Source organism: Limanda limanda, chromosome 18 (assembly GCF_963576545.1).
Source record: "Limanda limanda chromosome 18, fLimLim1.1, whole genome shotgun sequence".
NCBI classification, from domain to species: domain Eukaryota; kingdom Metazoa; phylum Chordata; class Actinopteri; order Pleuronectiformes; family Pleuronectidae; genus Limanda; species Limanda limanda.
Window position 1 is genome coordinate 21473659 of NC_083653.1, and position 16530 is coordinate 21490188.

The following is a 16530-nucleotide window of genomic DNA, read 5'->3' on the forward strand; positions in this document are numbered from 1 at the left end:
AACAGAAACGGTAGATAAGAGAATGGAGAGATGAAGAGACACTGAACATAATACAGCTTTGCATTTATTCTGGTTGACTCATTCAATGTGTCATTCTTGGTTGATGCGACCAGATATCTTACATTAACCACAAAGCTTGTTGAAGCAACAAACAAAGGTTTTCTTTTAGATTGTTCTGGTTATTTGCTGGCTACATTTGTGGCAGATTCAGGGATGCTATAGATATGGTAACTGTACCCTAACTGCTCTTTGCTGCTCATGGAAAGAAACAGGACAGATGTCTGACCTATACACCACTGGAAAAGAAGGACAGCTTCAGACCAACCATGTCAATTCACTGCAAGCACACACACACACACACACACACTGACACAAACACACTCAAACTTTCTTTAAGTGACAAATTATAGATTTATAAGTTTAGAATCACTGAATATCAGTAAAGTCAGCGTTGTGTGGGAAGCAGGAGTGAAGGATGTGGGTGTAGTAAGGTGAAGGACAAAACCCTACAAATATCCTCAGACAAAATAACCAACTCAAGATGTGAGGTGTCTTTGGAGAGCAGCAGGAAGAGAGAGACTGATCAGACTGTAGCCTAAAACAGAGTAGGTACCACTGAGGCTCCAGATCAAGTTAATCAGCAACAAGCAAAGAAAGGAAAAACACCTATTAGTACCAGATCAAACCAAATCACATAAACATGTTGAGACTAAATGTGCAGACTGTTTTAAGGCTGAGCTTGCTTGAAAATAACTAGTCTGCACACAGGAACATGGACAGCTTAAATGTATCTTTGTTTGTTGTTAAAAGCTTATATAAATATATAAATGTTTCCATAATCAGGATAGGGATTAGAAAATCCTAAAATTCACCTGCCATGTACAGTACATGTACCACTACTGTACCACTAGTCTCTGCAGACATAGGACTGCAGGTAGAATAAAGAGCTGTTTGCTGGCCTGCTGCATCTGAACAAGTTTTCATGCTAAATAAGTTATAACTTTTTAATGCTAACTCCTTTTCCGAATATCTGCAAAATTGGATTCCTCTGGGTTACACATTTTTTTGAATAAATGTTACCACAATAATAAAGAAGGGATCTACCCGAGGAAATTTTACCACTTAGGTCTGTCGGAAAACCTCCAAAAGATGATAAACCACAAACTGTCTCCCTCCACAACAAAGGAGCAGCTCTACTCAGATCTCCCTCCGGATGTCTAATCTCTTTGCCCTGTCTCTGAGGGTGGGCCCCGCCACTGTACGGTGGAAACCCAGGAACTGCCTTGTCAGGCTTAAGAGGAAGAGTGTCCCTGTGCAAGATACTGAACCAGACATGAGAGTGAAAGTGCTGTGTACAGTACAAGCACAGTTTGAATGGGTGAAAGTACTGTAGTAGTGGTTAAGTGCAATATAAATGCATTCCAATTTCCAAAGTTCATGACCATAGGGGAGAGTCGACGCATAGACTGACTGGTAACTCAAAAGCTTTACCTTCCAGCTCAACCCCCTTGTCATCATAACAGTGCAGCAAACGCCCACAGTATTGCTAGCATTCCAAATTTCTAATTGCAACAGCTAAATGACTAAAGTCCCAATTCTGACACCACTTTAATCCTTGAGTTAAAAGTTTAATGAAAAGCACAGTTTGATTCCTGATGCCCCCCACATGGAGTTGATCCGTACGTTAATTTGCTATAGCTACATTTCTTGTTCAGGATTGCATTTGGCTTGAATCTGTCCCAGCATGCACTGAGCACAAGGCTGGGAACACCATGACATGTTAGCACAGCATTAGATAAGCCCACCTCTGTATTTGACCTGTGTTTAAGAGTTTAAAAAAAGCCCACACAACCTGATAGAAAATATAAACTAAACATTGAAAGGCCCCAGAAAATTAGTCATTTAATGTGAGAAGTGGAACTTTTCATGAATATATTTCAAACAGATAATAAGCAGTACACTCTTAATACACCAGCAATCCTCCATTGTTCCAAATTGATTTATTTGCCAATAAATTAAACAAAAAATACTTCCAGCTCCAAAAAGGAGTGGCCTGTCTGTGGAGAGGCCGGGGGAACAGATACTAGTGCTTTTTTTTTCTGCCAACGTGGCAAAACTCAGGACGAGCAAGAGAAGGAGAGAGAGGAGGATATTTTAGTGAGTAGATCATCCTGTCTTCTCACATAATGCATCCCCTGTGTTACTGCTATTGCTGGCAGGAAGACAATCGAGATCAGTGGAACATTCCAGCTGGCTGCACACACCTTTAACATGAACATCCAGGAACAGACGCCTGGGCTAATGAGATGGGAGACAGTCCACCAAGGTAAATGAAGTTACGTGGACTGCTGAGGGGGATCTAAGCTGATGAGATGCTGACAGATGATCTTTTCTCACTAACACCAACGGCTGCTGGAAATCTTCATATTGAATATAGAAATACATCTGGTCGGATTCTGTATGATGTTTTAAAATAATACAAGGGATGCTGCATATGTCTAAAAAGCACTGCTCCCTCAAAATGTCAGTTCAGCCAAATAAAAAAAGTGCTTGTTTGTTGTGTATATAACAAGCAGGTCGCGCTGATTTATGAGTGATTTCTTTCTCCTCCTCAGTACCATGGAATTAATTCTGTAATACTCAAAGCTCTAATAAATGGCATTGGGATACATATACCAATGTGATATCTTTGTGTTATTGTAGGTCAGGGGTGGGGAATCTCTGGCACACAAGATAATTTGATCCGACAGTTCATGAGTATAATGAAGATAAATGGACAATTTCTTTTGTATACATTAAATACAAGCCTAGTTTTCAGGGAGGAGCTCGCAGTTAAGAAGACGGTTAACCTCGGCAGCAATCCAGTTGGAGATATGCAGTTGTAAAGACAAACAATCTTAGATAAAGTTAAGGAGTGTGTGCCCAACATACAGCTTTCACAACACCACATTCTGACAGAGATAATGCTACACAGGCAGGTTTTGTGGTGAGCGAGTTAATAGCTAAGAAGCTGAAGCCTCACTACCATGGAGAATAAGTGAAGGAGCCTTGTTGCTGCTGTGGAGCGGCTAGAACCAGTAAAACTCATGTATTTTCCTAACGTGCACTTGTAACATCCTGTTGTATCATCTGAATATGAGATTGAGTTTGCAAAGCAGGTATAAGATGAGATGTTTCAGGGCCCGAAAGGAAACAAATTGATACTAATGATAATATATTTATGGTTATATGGTAAACTCATGGCTCCAGCTCCTCATGTTTTTCTTCGTATGATATGACTATAAAGATAATATTTTATGTGATGGGAAATTTGGTTATTTGGTATATTTATGTGTTAAAGCACTCACTCAGGGTCCTGAAGGGCCTCTGCTGGGGCACCAAGGAGAAGAAACCGGGCTTCAGTGCATTTGTGATGATGATATCAAACAGCTCCTCGTAGTCCTTCCTGTTGACAGAAAAAAAATTAACCTCTGTGACATGCACCTGGCCGCTGCATGAAGGACAATGCCTGGACAACATCCAAAGACACTGAGTTACATAAGCACTAATAACTCAGTGAAGCCAAATAGTCTGTACCGATGTGATGAAAAGCTTGGTGCAATAAATGGTGTACACATAAGGCAGTGGAAGGAATACTTAGACTGATAAAGTCAACACTTTGAGAGGGCAGTATACACTCCCACAGGGAGTCATAATGAGCATTTAAGGAGCTTGATGGTGCCTCCAAAGAAACCATGGTAAATAAGATATAAGAACCTCTGTAGGTTCTTCCATATAAGGTGTCTTATGAAACAGGAAGGACATCTTCCTGGGAATGTATAAACACGTAAACTTATCATTTTGATGTTTGACAAGTTTATAGCAAAAATGTATGCTATAGAGCAGAGGTCCTCAAACTGGGAGGCAGGCCTCGTCGGGGGGAGGACTGATATACACACACACTGGTTTATATAAGGTCCTACTATTTACATTGTGCCTTCAGCAGTTTAAGACTTGTATTTAATAAAATACTTATATAATACTTATAATTGAAGTAGTATGCCTTAAAGCTCCAGAAGATGGCTAATTACTCCTACTTTAATGGCAGTGGTGTATGTATGTCTAAACATTATTTTGCATTAGGTATGAAAATTAATTCCCGGCTTTGAAGATATAATTTAGACCCTTACAGGTTATTAGCTTAAAAGCAAATTGATTTTAAACTTTTAAGTGTTAGTGTTAAAGCTAGCTAGTTTTGAAATACTACAAAAATCTACAAAGTGGTCTTTGAGTTAAGATTACTCCCCTAGCAGCTAGCTGTGCAGAAACAAGCGACAGGCAGACAGATTTAGGCAAGCTGATGCACGCCATGAAGAACTAAGCAATAACTGTCACATATTTTTCTAAGGGAGACCAAAAATTTGCTAAAAGTGAAATAAGTGAATATTGGACTTGTATTTATCAGGTGTCTAGGAACATGACGAAACATGTCCAAATTTATGCTAGCATGGCCTCACAATGTTTTGTTTGCAGCTTGTTGTGCTGCCAACATTTAGCCAGAAAACAATACAAGTTTAAAGCAGCTAGCTCTTTATGAAACTCTAGCAGATACAGTCACATTTGATTGAATATTGGACTTCAATGTGTCAGGCAGCTAAGAGCCTGACACAATGAATGCTAACAACTATTAGCTACAGCCATAATGTGGAAATATCTTAGATGTTGTGTTTGTAGCTTGCTGCTAAATTCATTATTATTATTCTAACAGTCAAATTCCATTATAAGGCAATATATATGATATCTGGTGTCCATCTGCTCAGAGTTACACCAGGGCCACTCTACCTGTGTGAGCTACGTGTCATGGCTGCGCCGCAGATCTGCAGCGTGTCGCAGTCCTCTGTTGTTCACACAGGCAGTGTGTCTGCTGCGCAGTTGCAATGAGAGGTTTATGGTATAAATACTGTATTTCCTTGCATAAAAGAACTGCGATATACAAATGTAATTCTAGGACTCTACAGCACAAAACCGTGCATCTTCTGGTTCTTCGAGGACTATAACAATCCTTGTGAACCAAATGAATGGATTCAGTCAACAAAAACGTGACAGTGATTTTACTTTAAAACTGGTACAAGAAGTGTTTCAATGTGTTGTGACATATTCAACAGATAGACATTGGAACTGTGGAGAAAGATAATTTGTACTGTTTTGTCTTCTCTAAACCATGTGCTTTAATTGGAGAAAATTGGCAAAACCTCCTTTCTCTTGAAGAGCATTATATCTGTGCTGTGCTGTTCTCACAGGCAGTATAAACACTCCTGGAAAGATGTTCCTCATCACACAGGTGTCACTCACGCAGCCCGTGTGGCCCATGCGTTTGCCATTTGCTTCCAGTCCAGAAGTAAAAGCTTTCTATTTTATAGCTGTAGTTTTGCAGCAAAGAAACTTTTCTCTGAGTAGGTTTCCTTTAGTTCACCACTTGCTTATCACTGATCTGCCTCTGCTTGCAGCACACTGTGTGGTTTGTGCTTATGTTTGTTGCCTCTGCCCTTTTCCACACTTGAGATCCTTAGAAAACCACAATGTTGACCTAAAATGGCAAGATTTCTGAGTAACCATTACAGATCTAAAGAGATTTTAACTTGTGATTATATGTTTGCATATGCATTGATATCATGTGAATGGAGCCAAGTTAATGCTGATTTCACACAGCTGGAAAAGCTTTGGTTCTGTCCAAACTGGTATCATCTTAGGGATAAAAAAAAGCTCAACACATTGACACCTAACAAATCAATAAGCTATGCAGCACTCCAGCAGTAAATGCTTTTATCTGGTCAGCCAAATAACAGCAGCTTCTCCGAACAGGTGGTTGGCTGTTGGCAAGTAGTCTCCTGCCAGACAGCTCTGACCTTGTTATGCTACTTTTGACAGCTGACTGTCACTGGCCTAGAGCCGACTCACCACACTGAAGCCGCTGAGGGCAAGGGTGTTGTCTGGAAGAGGAGGGACTGTGTAGTGAGGCAGAACAGGCTGTCTTGATAGTGAAGTGCTAATGCGACGCACAATGAGAGAGAGAATTTGGTACTGTGTTGACTGAATTTAATTATTTTATTAATTGGCATGTATAACATTCCTTGGGGTAGGAACACTTAACTTATAGATAAGACAGGAACGACTTTCAAAAGGCCAACTCAATGAAAATATTCTACAAACTACACCTGACAAGATGAAGCTGGCCTAATCTTTGAAAGTCCCAGCATAAATCTGCCTCCCCTGACCTTGTAAAGCAGTCATTTGAATATGATTTGCTGCACATACACTCATGCACTGCTGGGGCTCTAGCTGCGCTCGGTAAGGCGTTGCATGCTGTGGTGTTGGGAGGTCATGGACGTGAGAGGGGAGGGGGCAGCCAGTGAAACAGCGGGCGAGCAGGGGAAAGGGGTGAGGAACTACAGGAAAGGCCAAGGCTGATCACTGCCTGACAGGAAATCGTGAGCGAGGGGAAGCGTGGGGGGAGGCGGGGGCCACAGAGTCAACATGAGACATATTGGCATCCAGAGCGAGCAAAGTGGCCTTTAGTCGACCTGCAATTTGGCCGTACAAAGAACAATCAGCTTACAGCGTGGAAAGTGAAAAAGCAGACCACCTCACTGGGCGAGTGCACTAAAAGACAACAGCACCTCACAAAGAATGAGAGAGGCTTATGTTAGTTCAATCACAGCAGCAACATGGACACTGTGTTTTTTCAAGGCCCTCTTGCTGCTCGGTCGAGTGCATAATAGGGCTTAGGCTACAAAAATAAGCCTACACCACACAGGGTGCGCTGCAAACAGAGGGACGTCAGTGATACACAAAGCCAGTGTTGAACTACAAAAAGCCCACTAAGAGAATAATCCCTGCTGCACACCTACAGTTGTAAACTTAAGTGCTGAGTGTTACTTCTGGACTGGTAACAAATGGCTAAGTGTGACGAGATGGATTCCACTTTTCACTTAACTTGCCAAATATGGACATTTGTAAACTAATGAAGTTAATTATAAGACCCACTGGTTGTCTGTTATTTGTATTTAGGTTTAACCTTCAACTAATTATTCTGTGTTGACACCTGAGCAAGCCACACACGTATCATAAGGCAGTGTTAGCATTTTGGATTCATGTACTTATACCCACCTTGGTACCAGTTGGCCTGAATCTGTCAGCTCACCAAACTTAGTTCCTTTTACTAGAATTTAAAAACTAGCCAGCTTAAAAGTTGAAAACCACTTAACGTTTAAGTAAGTGACAGGAAAGTGGGTACGAATTAATTTTCATGGTTTGTGCAGCTATAATTACACACATGATTGTGTTTAGAAGGTGCAGACATACTCTAAGCCAGTCTATTTGAGTAGAGTCATTGTTGACACCTTAATAAAAGGCAGTTTTAGTAAAAAGGGAGAAAACCAAATGGGGAAAACTGCATTTTTCAATTTTTTTTAAACTGCATATATACATTTTTGGGTCCTTTTTGTAACATATGACGCCTTAAAGTTCTAATTAATAATGTGTAAGCTAATGAAAAATAGGCTTGGGAAACATGAGCCTGCATGTGTGATCTGGGACTGGGCTCAATCAGAGTCACTTCATGATTGAATTTATTTTTGGGGGAGGGGCCAGGGGCAGCATTAACTCTACATTTTGTGAATGACCGTCTGAGGTGCATTGTTGTTTTAGCTGGTTTTCTATCACCCTCCATGTTCGCCTGCTTTGCCTCCTCTCGCTTTCGGGCTCTATTTATTTAATTAATAAGTATTAATTTATGTTTTATTGAATAGTAATAAAGGCAAAGCGTGAACAAAAAAAACAATTCTATAACACAAAAAAGCACGAAAAAAGTGAATACTTTGAATATTTTGTGAGCCAATGTTTATGTGTGTAGCACATACTGTATGTGATGATGATGGTAATTCAAGGTGGACATAAGAGCCACCTTTGACTCAAGGAATGAGTAATGGCATGCAGGGGCTGTAAGGAATGTTTTGAGCCGAGGGAGAAGCAAAACCTCCCAGCTCGACCGTAGCAGACTTCCGGGTTATAAATCCTGTGGGGGCTGTTATGGTGAGCACTGCAGACTGGGTCCTGGTCTTATTAAGGAGGAGGTCAGTCTGTGGTTCCAGCGTGGGCAGTCTTACCCCAGGATGTGTTCACAGATGAGCCTGCAGTAGTCGCTGTGAGAGCTGGTGATGAGGAGGAGGACCTTCCCGGCTTTCTTCATGCTGTGCAGCCAGGTCTTCACAGAGTCAGAGCAGGGCTGCAGGTATCGGCCTGGGTCCCTTTTCACACTAGGGAAGTAAGTCCCTGCGTCCTCTGTGCAAAGACACAGTGAGATACAGTTAGGCAACCAGATTTTATCTTAAAGATGCATTTAAGGTGACACAGTGGGGGCCATCATGATCTGCGACATCACTAAAATGTATCATATGGTATGCCCGTCACATTCTAAAGCTCTCAACCCATCTGACAACCAGGTGAAGATTGTGGAACAGTTTGTGAGATGTTTCTCTCTCTGTCACCAACATCAAAACACCAAATTGGATGAATATATATTTTAAGACAATGCTGTTAATTCCTAAACTAGATTTCACACACTGAAGCTGTTCTCGAGTTATCATGTTCAAGAGGCCAAAAACATGATCTGTGAGGCCACCGTGACCTTGACCTTTGACTCCCAAAATCTGATTAGTTCATCCTTGAGTGATAGAAAATATCTGAAAGTATTCTCTGTAGGCGCTGTTTAGATGAAGCAAAACATGGCTTATGTTTTTTTACATTTGTGATACGTTTTGTTGAGTTCTGCCTTAATTCTCTACATTTGTATTCAAAGAGGTAAAAGGGGACCTCAGGGTCATGTTCCCCACTTCTGAGGCAATGTCAGTTGGCTCTCCCCACTTTGATGCCCCAGCTGCCCTTTAGTACATCCTGTCAGCAGACTGCACACAGCTAAATATGGCAAAGCTCTCCTGCACTCTGTTACATAATCACAGTCTATCACAGTATATCCTTTACCTTAGGTTCTCAGCTGACTGTAACAGTTCATGAATAAAACATGACCTATATGGAAATAGGCACTTGATGCTGATTGGCAATATCTTATGTAATACTACGTTAGAAAATAGTGTGTTTTTTCGTGGTACTGATAGGAAATGTGACAGGTTTTTCAATTACAGTGAACAAGTCAGTGATACTGAAAAGCACAACATTCTCCTTTTCTATGTGTAGCATTATTTGAGGATTGTAAGTATAGATTATATTTGGATTCATCCTGAAAAAAAAAAGAAGATAATTCTGCATCACTTTTTCTCAAGAGCAGAAAAAAAGAGTGCTTATAAATACAGTGCAGGGTGAAAATGAGTGGTGTGTTCTCATGAATTTTGATGTTTCAGAACATGTTTCTCAGGAGCATCCCTGCACCTTCAGTGCCACATGGACACACATAGGCAGGTATTAATTTTAACACGCATAAGAACAACACACTCGTACTGTTGCTGCTGGAGGGAAACAAATTATTTTTTGTTGGAGATTTCTTTATATATTTTAATAAAGTCTATTTTTAGTCCACTTGATATTCCAAATCTAACCCTCATACAAATATAAGGTCTTATCAATCGCTTGACAGGGCATGAAAGCATTAAATCTGTTCACCATTTCAAGTTGAACAGATTTTTTAGCTGTTCTCATGACAATGATTAGATTTGTTGTCTTTCTCCACAATCCTCACCACAGCAGCAAGGAAGAGGATGACTTGGAAGCAATGGAAGGTGAATTGGAAGTATTGTTATCTATTTGGACAGAAGCTTCAGTTCAGTCACAATGTCATTGGAAAGCTGATCTGAATTTTGTTTGGAAATTAACAGATGACTTGTGTTGGATTTCATTCTCTTGTATCTTTCCAATTATTCAAGCAAAGACAAAATAAACCTCTTTAATCCTTTAAAGATGAGATCAAACAACTGGACCAGAACTTCATTTGGAAAAAATATCTGTGCTGATTGTCCATTAGTGGGATAGTAGCTTGTAGCACCTGTTTGAGTCTTTTGGGGTTTATTGAATAGAAATCAATAGAAACAGACTTTCAGTCTTTTTGCTTTTTTTAAGTGTTAAGCACAATGTCAACACAATTACCTAACTAGCTACATTTCAACTTCTCCGTTCTTGTACATAAGCCTAACATGTGGAGGACTGACTCAAGCAGCGAATGAATATCCTGCAGCACAGAGTTTGAAAAATGAGGGCATGGTGCTCTCCGGTGGTAGAAAACAGGACTATCCTGAGGAAGAACAAAGCTCCTGGAGGTTCTCAAGATGCAGTAGATGGTTCTAACCTGAAGATGGCGACAAACATAGGCAACTAGAGGCTTAGATTAATTTCAAGAGCCCGGACTTCACATATTTGTAAACATCTGGGTCTGACATTACAAAAAAATGTCTTCTGAAGTTAATTGTGTCCACAGACCATTTCACTTTCAGTAAAACAGAAAGGGCAGGTCATGGAGACCAACGATTGGCCCTCAGTGTGAGGGGGCTTCCTCCTCTGGGACCCTGCAAACAACAAATTCCATGTAGCAGTGATGTGTGCTAGAGGATAAACAACTGACCTCGTCATCGTTCTTTGTGCAACGTTCAAACGATCAGATAGCGTGCAGCAGAAACACAGAGCAGAAGCTGTTTTATTCCACCAGGACCTGACATTTACCACCCAAGTACACAGCTGACACAAGATCCAGGGAATGGTCATGTTGATTGAACACCATCATGGAACTCGAGCTAGGTGGCACACACCTCTGCCAAGGCCCAACAATCCGCCTCATGACACCAAATTTAAATTAACCAGAATCAGGTTTTTATTTGCATTTACACCAAATTGCACAAACTCATATCAATATCGTTCCCACTAACATGCCAGATATTTTTTATCAAGATGCAGGATAAAAATTCCCCATATCTCACAATGTGAAAGAAAGTGAAAACAATAATCCTGGATCCAAGCACTGATCTGGATCCACACCAAAATTAAATAGGTTCTTCTTTAGAAGAACCCATAAAATTGGGCACCACCACAAACATTTATGGAGTAGATTTGAGTAGTTTCTGCATAATCTTTCTACCGTACACACACATAAACAGACAAACACAGACTAAAACAATAAATTAAATTATATTTTATTTGTATAGCGCCAGGGTTTTGTGTAAATCCTTGTGGTTTGATCCCTCCTGCCATGGCCATCGTCATACCAGATACACCGCTGACCCTGTGCACTACAATGGCACAGAAAGTGAACTGCACCTACTGTTCAATATTGGTCAGAGGCATCTCTTCAACCGCCCCCCCCCCCCCCCCCGCCCCACCTGTTTTATTTGGCGAGGTTTTATTATGAGCAATTTTTTCTTTTGTTCCTGTTCTTACATCCTGCCTACTTCTCTTAATTTCATAGTTTTTAGTTTTACCCACAGCATTTACTTGCAGATACTCTCCCATATCGTATTTCTTTGAGTTATATTCATATTTCTTTGCTGTACATCAACAACAAGTTTGTTTGCCCCCTTCACTAACACCTCCAATTCCATTGCATTCAATTTCGCTGTGCTCTTGCGGTCACTCTGCTCTCGGTGATGCTCCATGGTGGAAACTAGTGACGCACACAAAACACTCATTTAAATACTGCTGCCTTTACCATGTTTGGACCTGTTATCGTTTACGCAATTAGTTTTAGTAGATCACCCGCAAAACGCCCACCAACCAAACGTGCAATCTGTTATAATGCACATGCAATTTACCACTCTTTATTTGGGATCTTAGTATATCAAGCCCAAAGTGGATACTGCTTTCATCTGTGTGTTTATTTGTTACTTAGCAGAATTACGCAAACACTACTGAATGGATTACCATGCAGTATAGGTCAGGAAAGAATCTATGAAAATTTTTGCAGATTCAGGAGCAGATCCAGAAATGTATCTATGAGTGTGTGAAGTTAATTGCAGATCCAAATAAAAAATCTGGATGTAGTGAATTTAAATGTGGTTTGATAAGGGGACTGACACTCTCTGAGTGCCATTCTAGGTTTTTTTAATGATTTCTAGAGCACTTTCAGTGTAAATATCAGAAAAGTTGTACATTTATATTGTTTTGAATCATAACTGGCGGTGGCTGTGTCACAGGGTTAAGAGTGGGTTGGCCTCTAACCAGAAGGTCCTTGGTTCAATCCCAATCTTCCCCTTCTGTATACCGAAGTGTTATGGGCAGGATAGTGAACCCCAAAATCACCCCTGACGGCTATGCACTGTATAAATGTGTGTGTGTGTGAAAGGGTGAATGGCAAAAAAATGTACTGTTAAGTGCTTTGAGAGGGCAGCTTTGTGGGCGGCTATGGCTGACGGGTGGAGCGATCGTCCTTTAACCCGAAGGTCGGCAGTTCGATCCCCAGACTTCCCCATCTGCATGCCGAAGTGTCCTTGGACAAGATGCTGAACCCTGAATGGCCCCTCATAGAACAAGAAAGTGCTGCTAATAGATGCACTGTGTAAATGTGTGAATGTAAAACTGTACTGCAAAGAGCTTTGAGTCGTCATCAAGACTAGAAAGCTCTCTATAAATACAAAACCATTTACCATAGAAAACCACTTTATAAATACAGACCATTTATTGTAACTTTTAAAGGGCAAACAGTTACAGTTATTTGCTTCTTCATTGCAACTATAATATTTTCAGTGCCAACAAATGAATAATTTTCAAATTTCATTAATACCAGAACAGGCGTATGGTAAAGGTAAGTGGCACACTTTAAAGACATGCCCTCATGCATGTCACTCACCTCCTCTCTCCCCTTGTTTCCTATCTCTCTGTCACTATCCAATGAAAACAACAAAAGGCCAATAAAAACCTCAACAAGCTCAAATTCTAGGAGTAAACAGCTGCAAGGTGTGTTGTAATACAGTAGATACCTATTTATCTTGGCAGGATAGAAAAACCACAGGACGAGGAGCCACTTCTTTACCCTCAAAGGGAGATTGCATTGAGTCTGGTGGAATAGTGAGTAGGCATAAAGTGATGTCCGGCCTTTGGTTCTCTGTTTGTCTGCATTCAGATCCAAAGACTATTTGCATGGCAGCAGGTGGTTTAATTTTGTAATACTCTATGGAGATCAGTGACATCTGCTTCTCTGTGATTTGTTTCTTCCTGCATATTTGCCAAACATCTAAGGAAAACGTGTAAACCACTTTGCACTCTCTCTGGCATTAGGCTGAGAGTAGAGAGGCCAGATTATTACTGTTCTGTAATGTGTGATCAATCAACAAGTACAAAGGAGCATATTTTTAATGCTGCTTGGTTCATCACCAGTGCCTGCTGACTACTGCATTTGTGTGTGTTTGTGTGCGTGTGTCATGGATTAAATGAGGCTCTAAAGGATCTGGCTGTGAATTTAGGACGCAAGTGCCCCAAGGGCCTGCAGGCCTGTGGCTGGGCACCGTGCCGTGCAGGCTGGGCGCGGGGCCTGGACGGCTGGAGAGCTGCCTAGCGTCACAGAGAGAACCGCGACTAGCAGCAGCTCCATCGCTCTCACACATCAAAGCACCCTCACAGGATACACAAATCAACAGTTGCAGTGCAAATTAGGGCCAAGCCCGGGTGCGTTTCACAAACAGCCACACCAAAAGTGATGAGGGGGCAGAATCCAGAATCACGTTCGTTTTTTTTTTATCGCCCTGTTAATCAGCAAGGAAGATAAAGGCTATCATAACAATATGAAGAAAGACGCATTTATCCATTTTCTCATTATATTTAATGTGCATCAAGCCCACACAAGGCATGGAGAAGATCTCTAAAGGAAAGCTATAATCTTGGGTGTTTTGTCTTAAAAAGGCATCCAGACAGACAACGTTTTCCAGCACCTGTTGGAACCACGTGGAAAACACTGGCTAGGCCATTTTATCTGTGGACTTTCCATTTTTAACAGACTGACCACAAATTGCTGCATTATGTCCCTCATGGTGCACACAGTTTTTTTCTAAGACAGTGACAGAGGGAGAATCTGAGATTGTCATGAGAATTTTTTCATATGGAGTAGGTGTAGTAGGTAGAAGGTACCCTATGTTGCTGGGACAAACCATATGCCAAACTTGAAGCAACAGTGTTAACTACTTCTAACCTGGAAGATATTTCTTCAACAACAAATAATTTTGAATTTGCTACTATTTTAAGGTAACAAAACAAATTTGTACTTTTTGATTTCAGAAACAAGAATTAAACCCATCTCAAATAAACCTACGCAATAAGCATTTTATTTAAAGTCAGGGTAAGCTGAATATTTTGTCAATATTACACATAAGCCCAATGTTATATTCTTTTAACAGCCTGGGATTTTTTGGGCCAAATATAATTGAGGGTTTATGCATTAGGTAAAAGTTGGGCTTTTTTGGATATTTTGGTCAGCGTTAAACAATATAAGAAGGCAGGATCGCAGAATTATTTTTCCTCCAACAACATAATGTTTGAATGAAGAGGGCTCTGGCTTTTAAAAAAAATGTCATGTCGAATACTTATGCAGTTGATAGTAATACCGTAATGATATGCCAATGACAACGAAACTTACAAAATGAATTAGTTCATTCACTGCTATGGTACCTGTCGAACTGATAAGACATTTACTATAGGTGATGATGACTGGAAAATGTACGCCATACAAAATGATTTAGTCAGCGCCATAAATTGCAATGTGAAACCAAATCTAACCAGATCAAATGTAATGTAACAAAGACATAAACCTTAGTTGGGACCTTGGCCTTTTAGACCGACAGAAACGCTTGTCAGTGAAAAGGAAACTTTTAGTAGTTCACCAGACAGGTAGATGTAGTCTAAAAGATTTTTCTCTCATAGACTTTCTCCTTTTTGAAGACATGTGATGGAAGCAGAGAGAAACGGCTACAAACAAGAACAATGGCAGCAGAGAAAAAAATATACAGTGGTTTTTGGACACCCTTGTGCACATCACTGTGGGGGACAGTGACGCCAGACACACAGTCATTCCCCCTCTGAGCAAATGTGAGAGACACTGAAATCTGTCATTATACCAAACCAGAGCTATATTTAGCCAGAGCTATCTTGAGAAATCCGTGAGGATTCATACATTCAAGGCTTGATCTCAGCAGAACCATATCTTTAGTTCCCCATAAGGTGTAAGATAACTTTTATAGTCACTTCTGCAACTGCCTTAATAGGAGCTGAAGAATCCAAAAGCATATTCCAGCAATTTTAAACAAAAGTTTAAAACTCAAGTTAAAATGCCCGTCAACTTATCAAAGTATCTTTGCTGAATCGTGCTGACGACAGATGCAGGACAAAAATATGCACAGAAAGCAAAAACGTGTCAAATCCAGAGCCTGCCAGGTTTGTTTTAATCATAGGGGGTTTATGGCACTCAAAGAGATGAATTATACTCCCATCTCAAGGTACAATCTCCATAAACAATAGATTACCATCAGGCCACCAGGAGCATGCTGTGAATCAGCTTCATTCAGGGCTATAGGAGACACAATATGTGGGTAGCAAAGAGTTTTAAATCTAAACTTATTGTCAATTTTGTTATGTTGAATTAACAGGATTCGTGTCAGCTAATTTAGATGAATAAATTAGTATTTTCAGTTATCTATATATATATATATATATATATAAACCTTTAAGATTTCGATTTGTATTCATTAAGGCAATTGTTTGCCATTTGTATTTAGCCTTTTCGTCTTTTTCTTGTGTTTCATTTTAAGTTGAAAGAGTCAGACATATTTCTGATTCTCGATGCAAAACCACGCAACAAACACATCCTGTCCAGATGTACAGTATATAACCCTCTTGTGGTCACAGTGACCACGTCTCTCGGTGTGACGTAGTGTATTGCAGTAGACTGAGGCTACTGTAGGACATTTGATCCAAGTGGAGGGAGTGCCCTCATATGGTACATTGTGTTACTTATAGAAGCTCTGGAGGGTTTCTCTTATGTAAATGTTTGTTTGTAGGGATGATTTTAAAACAAGGCGTTGACTGCAATTTCGGAGGCTCATCTCATGACAATTGCTAAGCAATATTCTCATGGAACAATGCTATGGCAAAGCATGGGTGAATCAGTTGGGGTGGTACAAGGAATACTAAAGCATATTCCGAACTCTACAAGTCTCTGTGCCTGTAGAGTTCAAGACAAACGAAAGTTTGTCAAGGGCAAATATTGACAGAGTGAAAGTTGATCTCCATATGGTTACATTGAAATGTGTTTATATGCAGGTCTTTAACAGGCCCAATCACAAGTGGAGATTATAAACTAGACTGACTGAGTTTGCCTTTGGGAACGAGTCAAGGAGCAGGAAATATGGTTACAGGCTATCCTGTTTCTGATGTTTGGTTTTAAATCTAGGGATGGTATTCCTGGAAAAGCTAGCAAAAAAGCATGCTACACTTTTAAACATGCAACCGATAAATCCCACCCCCTCCCATCGACTCTCCCGTGAAAACCACGCCCCTATGAACACTGACAAC

The 16530-nt window shown here is 40.5% G+C and overlaps 1 protein-coding gene across 1 annotated transcript in view; it reads right to left on the reverse strand.

The window, feature by feature from the left end:
• nt5dc1 (5'-nucleotidase domain containing 1) overlaps positions 1–16530 on the reverse strand; it is a 55838-nt gene that overhangs the window by 17664 nt on the left and 21644 nt on the right. The window contains exons 7-8 of the mRNA XM_061091727.1: positions 8145–8319; positions 3348–3445 (exon numbers count right to left, since the gene is read on the reverse strand). Of these exons, the coding sequence (XP_060947710.1) occupies positions 3348–3445; positions 8145–8319 (273 nt within the window). The remainder of the gene's footprint in view (positions 1–3347; positions 3446–8144; positions 8320–16530) is intronic.